Consider the following 16,187-nt stretch of genomic DNA (forward strand, 5'->3'; position numbering starts at 1 on the left):
TAAACTTCTAGCTCAACACTGTCCCCATGACTTGTCCGGACTTGTCCTACCTGCCTATCTCCTTTTCCACCTATCCATTCCACCCTCTCCTCCCTGACCTATCACCTTCATCCCCTCCCCCACTCACACATTGTACTCTATGCTACTTTCTCCCTACCCCCACCCTCCTCTAGCTTATCTCTCCACGCTTCAGGCTCACTGCCTTTATTCCTGATGAAGGGCTTTTGCCCGAAACGCCGATTTCGAAGCTCCTTGGATGCTGCCTGAACTGCTGTGCTCTTCCAGCACCACTAATCCAGAATCTGGTTTCCAGCATCTGCAGTCATTGTTTTTACCTAAGGGGGCCCATGGCTGAGCACTTAACAAAAAAGACTGTAACATTGATCACTATTTATTTATTTATTTATCTGCCTTTGTGTTCTATGTTTTGGTTTATTTTTTCTGCATTTTTAAGATGGCACTGGAGAGTGAGTATAAGTCCAGACTACTCAACCTGTGCTCATAAGACAGTCCTTCCATTACTAGCACTTGAGTCTAAACAGACGCAACTAGGAAGTGAGTTAATAGGACCATGTTGTTGAAAACAGCAGTGATAAAAATGTGGAACGCGATACAAATGCCAGCAGTGGAGTTTAGGTAGAGTGGAATTGGAAATCGCAGAGTGGCAATGTTTGAAAATCAATATTTCAAGTGACAAAGGCATGGATGTGGGTTTCGATGAGAGTGAGGCTATAAGCAATGCTTTGAATCACATGATATCTCCCATCTTTAAAAAGGTATTAAAAGATAAATAAGATTTAGAATTTCCCAGTCGTAATTAATTCTTTATTTCGTTCAGCAAAAGAAGAATTGACTCAGCAAGATACAACCTCCACAGATGTGCAACAAAAAAGCAGAGAGCTAACCTATCAATGGCTTCACACTCAAGTGGTGAATGATGAACAAACCAATTACAGAATTATGAAAAAGTAAGAACTTTGTTTATTTTGCAGATAATGTGAACTTTGCCCTGTAAATGGCATTTGTGATAAACTGTAGCAATTCATGTCTTTTTGCATTCTGTATGAGTACTGGCACACGAGGGATAGATTTTCAACTTGCTGCCTGAGCGTAAAATTGGCTATGCATTTTGGCTACTTGTAAAAGAAATTGCCTGAGTTTTCATTTTTATAATGGGCAGGCAATCTGCAGTGTCAGTTCTAATCCAGGACAACCAGTTAAAAATCTACCCCCATGTGCATTGCCTACAACGTAGTGGTTAACTGCTTAAAGAAATTGTGTGTGTGGTAACCACTATTGACCAAGTTATGCCACAATATCAGTTTACAAGTATGCTTTCTTAAAAAAAATAAATTGTCCATCTCAATCCATAATACTATTCTCTATAACACCACAACCAACCCCCACACCCCACTCTCTCTTATCTGCCCAGTTTCCTGCCTCAGCCAATTTTCTGCTGGAAACTTCAATCATGCTTTTGCTTACTTTCAGCCTTGAAAATTTAAGTGAAAAACAAACATACAAAATTCTGGAAACATACAGTAAGACTGGCAGCACCTACAGAGAGTGGTGAAGTTGTTTTTTCAGTTGGAGTTGGCTACTTATCGTCTGGATATTTTCTCGGTCCTGACTCTGAGTTAAAATTTTAAAAAGGCTTAGGAAATAACTGTTCCTTGATGCATATCCAGTGGCACCCCAATGACGAGTCTTGGTCTACTTGCCAACTAATCAGCACTTCTTTTCTCATGTTGTTGTATAAGTTGTTGGTCACTTTGAATTTTGGCATTCGATGTGGCTACCCTGATGAGTGCAAGACATAAGGCTTTGACAGCATGCCTTTTCAGTCAAGTTCTGTATTACCAAGTAACTAAATACAGAGTTCGAATTGGGTTTGGAAGCCTAATTAGTGGCACAGAGAGGTACCAGGAAGTGGGAGCTGCCTACAGAATGTGGAGCAAAGGCAGCTTGTATGGGCCTGCAGCTGCCTTACCAAAGAGAACAGGCAACACCTCAGAGGGCTGGTACCTTAACCTGCACAAAAGTGGTTATACACCCAAATGAGAGAGAGTATGCTCAATCAGGCATAAGACTCTCCCAGTTTTGACATTTTCTCCCTTATCACTATCACTATGGTAATTTTACATGCACCAGCTACCTTTTCAGCATTTATAAGGCTGGAGAAGGTGATAGAATGTAGCATGATGAGGGAGGAATATAAATTTTAAATTGGAGATGTTGTAAGACTGGAGGCCAATGTATGTCAGTGTGCGTAGAGGTCATATGATTTGGTAAGCATTTGGACACAGTCACTATCTAATCTTTCATAATTTTAACTCTCTCCCAACCTCTAATCTGTCACAAATTGGGTTTCTGGAAAGTATCTCTTGTTTGAGTTCATTGTTTCCAGATTGAAAACTCCATTCGTGTCCTGCCCCCAACCCATTAACCGGCCTCCAAAGGGTTCACCTAGCCATTAACTGAAGTCAGGTGAATTCCTGTCCTGCCTCACTCTCCCTATCCTGTCCTTTACTTTGAAAATTGGAGAGTATCCCAGAGGCATGGAATCCAGAGATGCCTTCCAGAACTCAATGTTTAAATTACAGATTCACCCGTTTCCAACTGTACTAAGAGGGCTGAAAATCTGGAACAATATTAAAGGCCTGCAACCTTTGGACCAGAAACAGGAAAAGTTAGAAACATAATATGTCAGGATAAAATGAAAGGCGCATGATAGAAAAAAAAGACAAAACCAATCGGAAGTCTTGTGATAGGTTGGATTGGGGAATAAAGTCAAAATATTGTGTAATGTAAAAAAACAGGAGAGTGGAGGTAGGACAGGTAGAGAACCAAAAGGTGTGCCCTGGGGAGGTGTTAAAAACAAGATTGGGACCTCATATAGGTACCTTCTGAAAGAATAGGAATAATGTAAGAAGCGGAAGAGAGAACAAAATAAACTAGCAAAGGAAAAGGAAGCAAAATATTTCAGTGCTTACCTGATCTTCTGTCCCATCTTATATCCTCCCATCTTGACCAAAAATTCAGTGCCCGTGTCCTAACACATACCAAATCGCATCACCTATTATCTGTGTGCACATTGGCTTACAGTGGCTTCTAGTCTTAACATCTCAGATTTATAATTTTCAACCAAGTGTTTATGTTTTTCCATTATCTTGCTCGTCCCTATCTCTGTCATCATCTACAGCCTTACAATCGCTTGCCCACCAAATCACGCTGATTTGTTGCAGTGCAGAAGAGACCATTCAACGGCGACCATTTCAGCTGCTCTGGAACTTCCTCCCAAAGCCCTTTTACATTTATACCTCACTGGATTGCTTTAAGTGGCTCTTTATAAGCCATCTCTTTGACAACATATCTATCATCTAAAATCTGTTGATCCTGTAATAAGTACTGGCAAGTGAATAAAAATAATCATCCCAGAAAGATTCTTCCAGAAAGTGAAAATGGTCTCAACAAATAATGGCAAGTCATAAATGTGGTGTCAAAGCTAATCACCTTCATAACAAGTACTATATTTTTCTTCTTTGCAGAAGAACAATTAACATCTGCTTTGAAGCTACTTTGAGATCCCAGAAAATGTTAATGTTTTTTTAAAAAACAACCTCCTAACTTCCTATGGTTATTGAGACAGAAATGGTTTGATTTTAATATTCACATGAGTACAACATTGAATAACAAGCTTGTGCTGAATAATTCGAGTAGGAGGATGTGGCAGAATTATTGCTGGTCCATATGATGAGGCATTTTGAAACTGAATAGAAATATTGTTTTTGAGAAACAACCGGAGATCTAGTCAATGCCCACTACATATTCTGGATCTTTTATAAGTATGTTGTGAAATGTTAAAATATCTTCTCTCCATGACTCCCTTAGCAATTGCTGCAGAAAACAACCATTGTGAGGAAATTGGAGAACTAATCAATATGTTAAAAAGCACCTGATATCGACATACCTTGCATGATTCAAAGGATTCCACCTTTTACTTGATCGAACATCTTAAGGTTCTTCACAGGAGGTTAACAAAATGGAATTTGACGCCAAAACACTTTAGGCAGATGACCATAAGCTTGGTCAAATAATTAAGGTCGACAAGGAGGCAGAGCTAATTAAAGAGGGAGTTCCAGAGCTAATGACCTTGACAGACACATGCATGGTTTTCAATGACAATGCAGTTGACATGGAAGGGTCAGCACATCAGGATTACAAGAATGCCAATACTTCAGCAAGCTGCAGGGATGTAAGGGGATTACAGAGATACAGCAAGGGAGGAGTCTGCAGAAAGATCTGGATTTTAAAGTTAAGGTGTCGGTTAAGGAGACACTGGATCAGCAAACACAAAGATGCTGGAATCTTGTGTTTGGAGCGAAATAGAACACAGGCAGCAGTGGTCTGACTGACCTCAAGATTACAGAGAGTAGAACATGGGAGTCTGTCCAGGAATGTGCTGAAATAGTTTGGCATAGAAGTAACAAAAGGTGTGGATAAGGTTTTCAGCAGTAGTTCAGCTCCGGTACCTGTAAAGCCAGGCAATGTTACAGAGGCCACTTTTGGAATATTGCATGCAATTCTGGCCTCCTTCCTATCAGAAGGATGTTGTAAAGCTTGAAAGGGTTCAGAAAAGATTTACAAGGATGTTGCCAGGGTTGGTGGATTTGGGCTTTGGTGAGAGGCTGAATAGGCTGGGGTTATTTTCCCTGGAACGTCGGAGGCTGAGGGGTGACCTTATAGAGGCTTATAAAATCATGAGGGGCATGGATAGGATAAATAAATAAAGTCTTTTCTCTGCGGTGGGGGAGTCCAGAACCATAGGGTTCGGGTAAGAGGGAAAAGATATAAAAGAGACCTACGAGGCAACCTTTTCACGCAGAGGGTGGTACGTGTATGGAATGAGCTGCCAGAGGAAATGCTGGGGGCTAGTACAATTGCAACATTTAAAAGGCATCTGGATGGGCATATAAATAAGAAGAGTTTGGAGGGATATTGGCCGGGTGCTGGCAAGTGGGACGAGATTGGGTTGGGATATCTGATCAGCATGGACGGGTTGGACTGAAGGGCTGTACATCTCTGTGACTCTGAGAAGAAAATAGGTAGTCTGATATCAGAAGCTGATCTCAGGGTCATGAATGACCCCAAGATTGTGAAGAGCCAGTTCAACTTCAGACAGTTATTATACTCTATTTATGGAGAATAAGATGTACATTCCATAATGTTAAATGAAACTATCAGCTGCAAGGACTCTCACTTTGTTCGAGAGTTATGTTGCAAATCCAGATTTACAGTGCATGTTTAGCATCAGTGTATAGCAGTTTCCAGTTGACATGATATCAGTTTTGCAGTGTAATTGTGGCCTTTCCTATTGTGCTTCAATTATAGAGGTCAGAGTTGAGAGTGTGGTGCTGGAAAGACATTTCAGGATGAAGAGCTTATGCCCGAAGTGTCGATTCTCCTGCTCCTTGGATGCTGCTTGACCTGCTGTGTCTTTCCAGCACCATACTCTTGACTCTGATCTCCAGCATCTGCAGTCCTCACTTTCTCCTAGTTACAGAGATCAGATGGGATGAGACAGGTTTCAATATTTTGCTTTAATATTTTGCATAACCTATATGAAATCCAAGAATCAGTCATTACGCACTCTCCATATGGGAAGTAAAATTGATGTATATTTCACACTGAAACCTTTCTTGACTAGATCCTGGCTCATTGGGCCAGAATACCTTATCGACTAGCTTTATTGCTCGTGTCTTGTTTATCCCTAATGTATGCAAAATGACCCCCTTGATTCTTTAAATTGTGACTTTAAAATATTGCAGAGATTTACTGGGAGCCCACATTAGGTTGATGAAGGCACAGTCTCACTGTGTGAAGGTCAAATACTAATGTGAAAAAGAGGTTCAAGAAGTTGTTTGGTTGTTGATACCGGTTCTTTAAAGCTACCGTTGCTATTTCTAAAGCTTAGACAATACTGTGCCTTTCGGTTAGCTTCCAAAATGCTTACATTGAAAACAGATCTATGGAAACTAAAATAATCTTAGCCATGTAAAATCAGTGCAGAAACTGGTACTGATGTGCACATCTGGTCATAGCTTCCTGTTTCCTTGAAGGAGAAAGTCTTAATATCCATAAAACATTGTTTCTATAATTTTATCTGTGCAGTTGTACAACATTTTGATCTTACATTGGCTTATTCTCCAACACACTATCAACCACCACCTGTTTTTATGACCAGGTGAGAAGATATGAATCAGCTCCCCTCTTTTTAACCCCCACAGTCAGTTGCTACGAATGTTTATAATATTTTTTATCACATAGCTACATTTAAATTAAATGTCCAGTACATCAAAATGAAGGAACAAATTACAAGGTTTCCTTGAGTGAAAGGAGAGAGGAATAATAAAGATTCTGTAATTCAGCTAATTCATTCTGTAATCCAGCACTGAATAATAGTAATATTACTGTCAATGACATTCAAATACTGTATCAATGGATACTGGAAAAACATTTTGTGCATAAATATTTCTGGAAACGTTCTCCTAAAGGCTAATAATACGAATGATTACTATGATAATTGCTCCCCATTACTTGTCATATATGCTGTTTTGACTGTTCTAGAAATCCTCCATTGTCTGAAACATAGGAGCTGAGGACTGCTAATATAGTCACGGTTGAGCCAGTCTTATCTAGCTGACTTCCTGGTACCTGTGCAGGCATTAGTTGAAAGTGTATGGGAGACTGTAGGCATGCCATTATTCTGAGTGAGGGCAATATTTTCCCCTACCACTCAGTAATAATTTCTTTTACATAATGATTTTACATAATCCCATAATGATTTTTGTAAAGTTTATGATCTGATTAAGGTCATTTTCTGTTTAGTCATTTAGCTAAGGTAAAGAAGATGGTGATGCAAAAGCTTCCTGGATCAATATGATAAGTATGTTTCAGATATGCTGTAATGGTACCATAGATTCCTGCGTGGAGGGCCCAGCTGGGAAATGTATTGAACTGACTATGGACTGAATGAATGACTGTAAAGTGTTGCTGCCATGAAACATGTGTTTTCTGCATCTCGGCCAATTTTGAATTCAGTGTGCCACTTTGCTTTGAATCGCACAGGCTCTTACTTTCTAGACCAGTCTATCCTGAGCAGCCTTATTCTAGTCTTTCTAAAGTCTGTGTAGGCCACACTAAATATATCACCCTCACCAACCGTCCTGGTTACCACCTCTAAACATTGTTCAAATTTGTCAAACATGATCTTTCCGAAGAAATTCATACTGATTAATCCAAGTGCAAGTATATGCATATTCAGGATGCAAAATACCACTTTTCACTGTAACTCAGTACATATGACAATAAATCAATCAATATTTTGTCTCTCAAAATTCTTTCTTTCAAATAATCTGATCAGCACTGAGCTTAGACTGATTGACCTGTGACTTTTTTGTCTATCCCTTGTTCTCTTCTTTAATATATGGGACAGGGTTAGCAGTCCTCCAGTATTTTGGCATGTCATCTGTGATCAAAGAGGATTTGAAATTACTACCAGGGCCCTGATATTTCCACCTTGTGTTCCCAACGGTCTGGGATATACCTCATCCAAGCCTATGGATTTATCCATTTTAAAGACTGCTAAAAACCCCTTGTACCTCCTCTTTCACTGTGTTGATTCCTTCTAATACTTCACAGCCCTCCACTCTAGTATCTATACTTGTGTGATTCTTTTCCATTGTGAAGACCGTCAGAAAATATTTATTGATGACCACACACACATTATCTCTATCATCCTTAATGGTTCCTCTTCTCTTGCTCCTTGTATATTTAAAATAAAGTTTGATATTTCCTTTATTCTACTCACATGGTTTCTTATACATTCTCTTTGCTTTCCTAATTTCCTTTAAGTTCTTCCATTCACTTTTTATTCCCCAAAAGGGGAATATGCTTCTTGATCTGCTCTGCCATATACTTCTTGATTTTCTTTCTTAATCCTAACCTTGTCAGTTGATATTCAAAGTTCTCTAAGAGTTTTGCCTGAATGCTTGGGAAACCCTCTTCAAGAAGGACACTAAAATATAAAGTCTTGCAGGGATGGCAGTGGTGTAGTGACAATACCTTTGGACCAGTCATTCATAACCCTTGGGTCAATGCTTTGGATCTGAGAGTTTTAATCCCACCATGGCAGATGGTGAAATCCATAAAATCTGGCGACCATGTAACCACTATCAGTGATTGTAAATGCCCATCTGATTCACTAAGGTCTTTTAGGGAAAGAAATCTGTCATATTTCTCCGGTCTAACTTAATGGCCCAGATCCACAGTAATGTGGTGACTCTTAGAAAAAGAAAATATTGCTCTGATGAAACAAAGGGAAAATTGGAGAAGCTCAACAGGTCTGGCAATATCTGTAGAGAGAGTAAAACTGAGTTACCACTTTGAATGCATTTGCTGCTTCTTCCTCAGGAGACTTATTTATGGTTAACTCTTAAATGCCTTCTGGGTGATTAGGCATGGGAAATAAATCCTGGCTTCTCCAAGGACTCCCGCATCGTGTGAACAAGTATATTTTCATAAATGTGAATGGCATCATAATTATGACGGATGCAGAGATTATTCAACAGCCACCTGTTGAATAAAGCTGAATCTTGAGTAGAGGCACTGCTGATAGAATTTCTCTAGTGCTTTTATGTGTTGTTAATGTTGAGTTCAAGTTTTAGTGCAATACAGGAGTGGTGACACCACACCAGTAAGGGTACGTTTTATTATTAAATGCAGCAAACTATAAGCACTATAATGTTATAGAATAACAGTGAAATCAAAAGAAATAAAACAAGTTGAATTATTTTCCAAACTGGATAGCCTAATAAAGTTATAATATGAGCAAGTCAATGAAGATAAAATTAGCATCGTGTCACAGAAATGTGGTTTCTGTGACACGTACTGAACATCAGTTGGATGACGCACACACAGCTAATGAAGCAATCTTGAGAAAAGCAGGTACATAAGAACTTTTAGAACATCGAAAAGTACAGCACAGAACAGGCCCTTTGGCCCACGATGTTGTGCTGAGGTTTAATCCTAATGTAAAAAATAATAACTTAACCTATGCACCCCTCAACTCACTGCTCTCCATGTGCCTGTCCAGCAGTCGCTTAAATATCCCTAATGTCTCTGCTTCCACCACCACAGCTGGCAACGCATTCCATGCATTCACAACTCTCTGCGTAAAGAACCTACCTCTGATATCTCCTCTATACCTTTCCCCTAATATCTTAAAACTGTGACCCCTCGTACCAGTCAATCCTGCCTGGGGAAAAGTCTCTGGCTATTGACTATATCTACTCCTCTCATTATCTTGTATACCTCGATCAGTTCTCCTCACTTCCTCCTTCTCTCCAGAGAGAAAAGTCCGAGCTTTTTCAACCCTTCTTGATAAGGCAAGCCCTCCAGTCCAGGCAGCATCCTGGTAAACCTTCTTTGCACCCTCTCCAAAGCCTCTGCATCTTTCCTATAGTCAGGCAACCAGAACTGGACACAGTATTCCAAGTGTGGTCTCACCAGGGACTTGCAGAGCTGTAGCAAAACCTCGCAGCTCTTAAACTCAATCCCCCTGTTAATAAAAGCCAAAACACCATAAGCTTTCTTAACAACCCTATTCACTTGGGTGGCAACTTTGAGGGATCTATGTACTTGCACACCCAGATCCCTCTGTTCCTCCACACTATCAAGAATCCTGTCTTTAATCCTATATTCAGCATTCAAGTTTGACCTTGCAAAATGCACCACTTCACATTTATCCAGGTTGAACTCCATCTGCTATTTCGTAGCCCAGCTTTGCATCCTGTCTATGTCGCACTGCAGCCTGCAATAGTCCTCGATACTATCGACGACACCTCCAACCTTTTGTGTCATCTGCAAATTTACTAACCCACCCCTCAACCTCCTCATCCAAGTTATTTATAAAAACTACAAAGAGCAGAGGCCTAAGAACAGAGTCCTGCGGGACCCCACTCAACACTGACCTCGAGGCAAAATACTTTCCATCTACAACCACTCTCTGCCTTCTGTCAGCCAACCAATTCTGAATCCAGTTAACCAAATCTCTCTGTATCCCATACTTCCTGACGTTATGAATGAGCCTACCATGGGGAACTTTATCAAATGCCTTGCTGAAGTCCAACTACTTTTATAGTTGATCACCAACAGGCAACTATAATTCTTTGGACGCAACTAGGAGAGAGGTAAAATTGACATCAGCAGAGTAAGAGTAAGACTATGGAGAAGGTATACTGACAATTTCTGAGGCTGAATAGGTTTAAGATTTGAGAACAACACCAACATGCCTATTTTCCCAAGGCCAGAAAAGTTGGGAGTGGTAATCATTGACATTGCAAAGCATAGCACTTGAGAAAGAAGAGGAAATGCAGCAAAGATTAATTAAAGTGATCCCTATGATGAGGGGATTGGTCTAGGCGAAGATACTGAGTGTACAGGCTTATATTCTCTAGAGTTTAGAAGAATGGGAGATGAAAAATGTGTTGCTGGAAAAGAGCAGCAGGTCAGGCAGCATCCAAGGAGCAGGAGAATCGACGTTTCAGGCATAAGCCCTTCTACAGGAATGAGGAAGGTGTGCCAAGCAGGCTAAGATAGAGGGAGGAAGAAGCTCCTTGAAGAAGCTCTCTTCCTCCCTCTATCTTAGCCTGCTTGACACACCTTCCTCATTCCTGAAGAAGGGCTTATGCCAGAAACATCGATTCTTCTGTTCCTTGGATGCTGCCTGACCTGCTGTGCTTTTCCAGCAACACATTTTTCAGCTCTGATCTCCAGCATCTGCAGTCCTCACTTTCTCCAAGAATGGGAGATGATCTAATTGAAATATAAATGTCTTGAGAAGCTTGATGGTAGATCTGGAGGATGGGGGAGTGGGGCTGGATCAGGGAATGTAGCATTTCCACTGTCTGGATATTTCAGAATTCAAGGTTTCAGTCTTAGATTAATATAATATTTATGACCGAGATAAAGAAAAATCACTTTACTCAAAGGATTGTGAATCCTTGGAATTCTCTACCCTAGAGAGCTATGGGTGTTCATTGTCAAATGTATTCAAGTTAGAAATCAATGGATTTTTAGACATGAAGTAAATTAAGATTTTAAAGTTAACGTGCAAAGATGGAGGTCAGGTAGAAGCTCAGCCATCATCATCCTGAATGGTGGAACAGGTTTAGAGAGCCAACATGCCCACTCCTTTTTTTTGATTTCTATGTTTTTTAAGCAGCAATGGATGCACCAAATATCCCACAGTCCAAATTAGGAAGTTATCTGGAAGAAGGAGAATTAGTACTAGAGATAATACTAAATATTAAAATGAAGTTTGAAGTAGATATACATATGCCTGCCCTCTACTACTTCAGTTGGTGTGAAACTTAAACAATGCACATGATATTTACTGATATCCCAATCAAAGAGTAACATAACTGTTTTACTTTTGCACTCCAAGCATCTATTGACAAATTCTAACTTTCTACAGTACACGCTTTACTTTTCTCTAACTTTTTCAACTTATCCTCCCACTTTTCAAGATTTATGTATCAAAACCTCAATTTCTTTGCAGTTTTTTTTAGATTAACAAGTAGTGTATATTTCATCTCATTCTTCTAAAGATTATTACTTTGTAATTCTCGGTGTAATTTTCATCTGGCATCTCTCAGTCCAATCTACTAACCTGCCTTTGTTCTCACAGAATTATTTACAGGTCGTCTTGCAGTCAACCACACTCCCTACTTTTGTAATGTCTTCTTTGATTTCATTGGTATTTGGTTATGCTTTGCTGCAGATCATTGGCAATGGTGCTAAAGTTGTGTACAATGACTTTATTTTGCACAAAAAAATGGCGTTAACTTGGCTCTGCAGCATTCACCAGAAGCAGAAAATCCAGTTTACTCTCTCTAAACAATAAAATCTGAAATGCTTTTTTTGTTACGAGAGGAGGAAGGGGAAGTGTTTTAACCCCCTTTCAATGAGACTCAACTAATATTTTATTTCTTTTGAACACGCACCTATCCTACTTAATTAAAACATAGTTCACTGTAAAAGGAAGAAGCCGATCACTGAAATTTTGTTGAGTAAAAGAAAGATTAATTTTCTTACTTACTAACTCCAAGAAAAAAATATTAAAGAACATCTTAGCAAATACACAAATATAGATAATAAGTTTAAAAGGGAGAGTGTCTGGTATAGACAAGAAGAATCGCTTTGCACAGTTCTGAAAGTCCTTAAGGTGAGGACACATAACCTGAGACCAAAGTTGTTTACTTGTATCTTTATAGAATCCCTATCCCTATAGGCCATTCGGCCCATCAAGTCCACACCTACCCTCCAAAGAGCATCTCACCCAGACCTATCCCCCTCGCCTACATTTCCTATGGTTAATTCAACCTACACATCCCTGAACACAATGGGCAATTTATTATGGCTAATCCCATTAACCTGCACATCTTTAGACTGTGTGAGGAAACCAGAGTACCTGGCGGAACAGGGAAAACGTGCAAATGCCACATAGACTGTTGTCCGAGGATGGAATTGAACTTAGGTACCTGGTTCTGTGAGACAGCAATGCTGACCACTGAGCCACTGTGCCACTCTTAACAGTCGTATGATCTGTAGGTATCGTTAAGCTCTCGATGAAAGATGTTTTTCCCAACTTGTTTTTTCACCATGCGCTATCATCTGAAATGATACAAAAACAGGTATTGAGGCAGAAAAAAATGAGTTTTCCAGCTCTTGATTTATAAATCTTTCTTTTTCCCTTTGCTGTTTAAAAACTCCTGTTGCAATATTATTCACTATGTATTTGCAAGTCCAGCTCCATTGTCATTTTAATTTGGCTAACTGGCAGATGAGTCTTTCAACTCTCAAACAGTGAAATTATCTTAATTTAATTCATATGTGCATTAAAAATGAAACACTTTTTTACCTTGACTCAGTTGCCTGGTTTTGATATCTTTAAATAAATTTGTAATCTCAAGATAGACAGTTTTTTGTTTATTCCATCTGGGTCTCCTGAATCTTGTCTCAATCTTTGGTCACTGTAGACATTTTCAATCTAAGTTTTGTTTTTCCCTTTTATAAGCCATTTTAGGCCATGAAAGGCCATGAAGTTAAAACATGATACCCATATTTACCACTGTCATGATGTTTCCTCACCATAAAGAATGAATATTTCTCCTTTTTGTATACACTGAGCATTCATCTACAAGGTCAATATGAAATAACATGCAAAGATTGTACGCACATTCCACATGCACCTTCTTTGCCCTAACCTGGATTCAAAACATAGCTTGGGCTGAGCAACCATACTAATTCCTCAGTCTGTGCCACCTTTGCAAGTTTTAACCTTTCACTACCCACTCCTATAATTGCTGTACTGGATTCTCGGACATTTTTACAAATTTGATCTCTACAGAATTGGACAGATAGGGTGACTTTTTACATTAACATGATTTGACTGGTTGAGATTTGATGCTGTTCCTTAAACCACTCCACTCCACTCCAACCGTTTTTGCATCACTGTATGCCCCTGGCCTCTGCTGGCAATGTCTGCTATTCCCATGTGTTTCCTTCTCATTCCATTCACTGTGGGAATGAACTTTGCCTTAATTTACTCTGTTTTCCTTTGAACACCACTGCCATCAGATTGATGTGCAGCTCCTGCTAAACTCTCGAGTGGCTCTTTCACTAAGTGAGGCTTTATTTTCACTTTCTACTGACCAATCTGAGAACTCTGATCCTGTTACACCATGAAGGAATCTGTTAACCGGATCTCTGTCTCTGGGCTGTCATGTTTTCTCTTCTTCTCTGGCCTTTTCTTGCTGATTTTCTCTGGCTACCATCCTCAACTAATCCTGACTCTTTCTGAAATTGCTGATCTATCCTCAGCACTCTTTAATGCAAATGATTCTGTCTGATCCAGCTTAAATCTCTCAGGTTTTACTGCCCTCTGTTGGGATCTGAATCTTTCTTGGTTCCCAGACTTTCTGACACTTGGCACTGGTTTTCTTCATTTTTTCCAGCCTCTCTGGGCTGTCCTTTTTGTATTTTTTTTTAATTTTTAATTATTTTATTAGATTTCCTACGTGTGGGAACAGGCCCTTTGGCCCAACAAGTCTACACCGACCCTTGAGGGTTATATTTTGCTATAGCCAAATTACTCCCCAGTAATATATCTACTCCTGGCATTAGTAAGTTTGGAATTCCCCAACAGTTACTATACTCTCAACCAGTTTGCTTTCTAAGTGACCTTTAACCAGTGGACAACTCTATACTCTTTCACATGAGCCATTTTATCCGCACACTGGAATTTCATTGGCTTCCAGGGGGTGAATATTCTATATTCCCCCTTAGCAGGGTCTGCAAGCACCCAGTGTCTCAGAGAATGCCAGTTTCTGTTTTTGTTTAAAATGTCAGCGGTCACCATTACTTTGGATGCCATCTCCTGTCATCTATCCAAGTCCACAATTATGTCTGAGCAAACACTGACCACTCTTAATGTAACAGATACTGCCTTGTAGCTCAAATTCCTGGAGAATGCTGGAACCATAATTTTTAATTATGCGTCCTGCTTTGCCTCAGTAAAAGAACCCCTGTTCCCCACCTATTACCCAATCTGGATCTCTCCTGTTAATGGTTGGGGTCAGTTATGATTTCTCTAGTCTATCTGTCTCCTTTACTCTCGGCTTGTCTCAAGGGTATCTATGTCATCCTTATCTCTTTCTGGTCTGTGAAAGTTCCCAGTCCCAACTTCCTCATGTTTATGGATGTGCGTGCGCTAACTTACAGATTTTAGCCAGAATTGCTGCCTGTCAGAGCGCTACTGCCTTCTTTTCCTCTACATGCATCAGGATTGGAAAGGGTATTTTGAACTCCATAAGGAGAATTACTTCATGAGAATTTTTGTTAAAATGCCCAAACCCACTGATCAAAAGTGATCTGTTTAAGCCACTCATATTCTATGTATGATTTGTCAGGGCATTTCTTGAATTTTCAGCATTATGTCTCTGTCATGAGTCAATATATGTTTAAAATAACAGCTTTTACTGTCTCATAATCAGTGAACTCTCCTCAAGTAAGATGCAGTAAATGTCATGAGCTTTCCCTGATAGCCTGGTCTGTAACAAGAGTGGCTATTGCTAAGTGAGCCACTTGAATTGCTGTGCTAACCTCTCAAAGGAGGTGAAGGAAGCATCCATTTCTTCCTCATCGAACTTTGGGAAGTTCAGCTCTTAAGACTAACTTGGGTTTGGTTCTTTTACCAAAGCTGTTCTCTATGAACATAGGTGGTATAGTTAGTAAGTTTGAAGATGACACCAAAATTGGTGGTGTAGTGAACAGTGAAGAAGGTTACCTCAAACTACAACGGGATCTTGATCAGACAGGCCAATGGGCTGAGGTGTGACAAATGGAGTTTAATTTAGATAAATGTGAAATGTTGCATTTTGGAAAGGTAAATCAGAGCAAGACTTATACACTTAATGATAAGGTCCTGGGGAGTGTTGCTAAGCAAAGAGACCTTGGTGTGCAGGTTCATAATTGCTTGAAAGTAGAATCACGGGGAGATAGGATAGTGAAGAGGGCATTTGGCAGGCTTTTCTTTATTGGTCAGAGTATTGAGTACAGGCGTTGGGAGGTCATGCTGCGGCTGTACAGGACATTGCTTAGGCCACATTTGGAATATTGCATGCAATTCCGGTCTCCTTCCTATCGGAAAGATATTGTGAAACTTGAAAGGTTCAGAAAAGATTTACAAGGATGTTGCCAGAGTTGGAGCCTTAGGGAAAAGCTGAATAGGCTGGAGCAGTTTTCCCTGAAGTGTCGGAGGCTGAGGAGTGACCTTATAGAGGTTTATGAAATCATGAGGGGTATGGATAAGGTAAATAGACAAGGGATATGAATAGGCAAAAGTGAGGGCTGCAGATGCTGGAAATCAGAGTCTACATTAGAGTGGTGCTGGAAAAGCACAGCCGGTCAGACAGCATCCGAGGAGCAGACAAATCGACTTTTCAGGCACAAGTTTCCTAATGAAGGGCTTATGCCTGAAACGTCAATTTTCCTGCTCCTCAGATGCTACCTGACTGGCTGTGCTTTTCCAGCACCACTCTAATGTAGACAAGGGATATGAATAG

General features: G+C 40.0%; 1 protein-coding gene across 1 annotated transcript in view; it reads left to right on the forward strand.

Annotated features, from left to right (window-relative positions):
* lrriq1 (leucine-rich repeats and IQ motif containing 1) overlaps nt 1-16,187 on the forward strand; it is a 183,768-nt gene that overhangs the window by 154,183 nt on the left and 13,398 nt on the right. Inside the window, exon 25 of the mRNA XM_072552684.1 lies at nt 839-968. Coding sequence (XP_072408785.1) covers nt 839-968 — 130 coding nt within the window. The remainder of the gene's footprint in view (nt 1-838; nt 969-16,187) is intronic.

This window comes from Chiloscyllium punctatum, chromosome 32, assembly GCF_047496795.1.
Source record: "Chiloscyllium punctatum isolate Juve2018m chromosome 32, sChiPun1.3, whole genome shotgun sequence".
Taxonomy (NCBI): domain Eukaryota; kingdom Metazoa; phylum Chordata; class Chondrichthyes; order Orectolobiformes; family Hemiscylliidae; genus Chiloscyllium; species Chiloscyllium punctatum.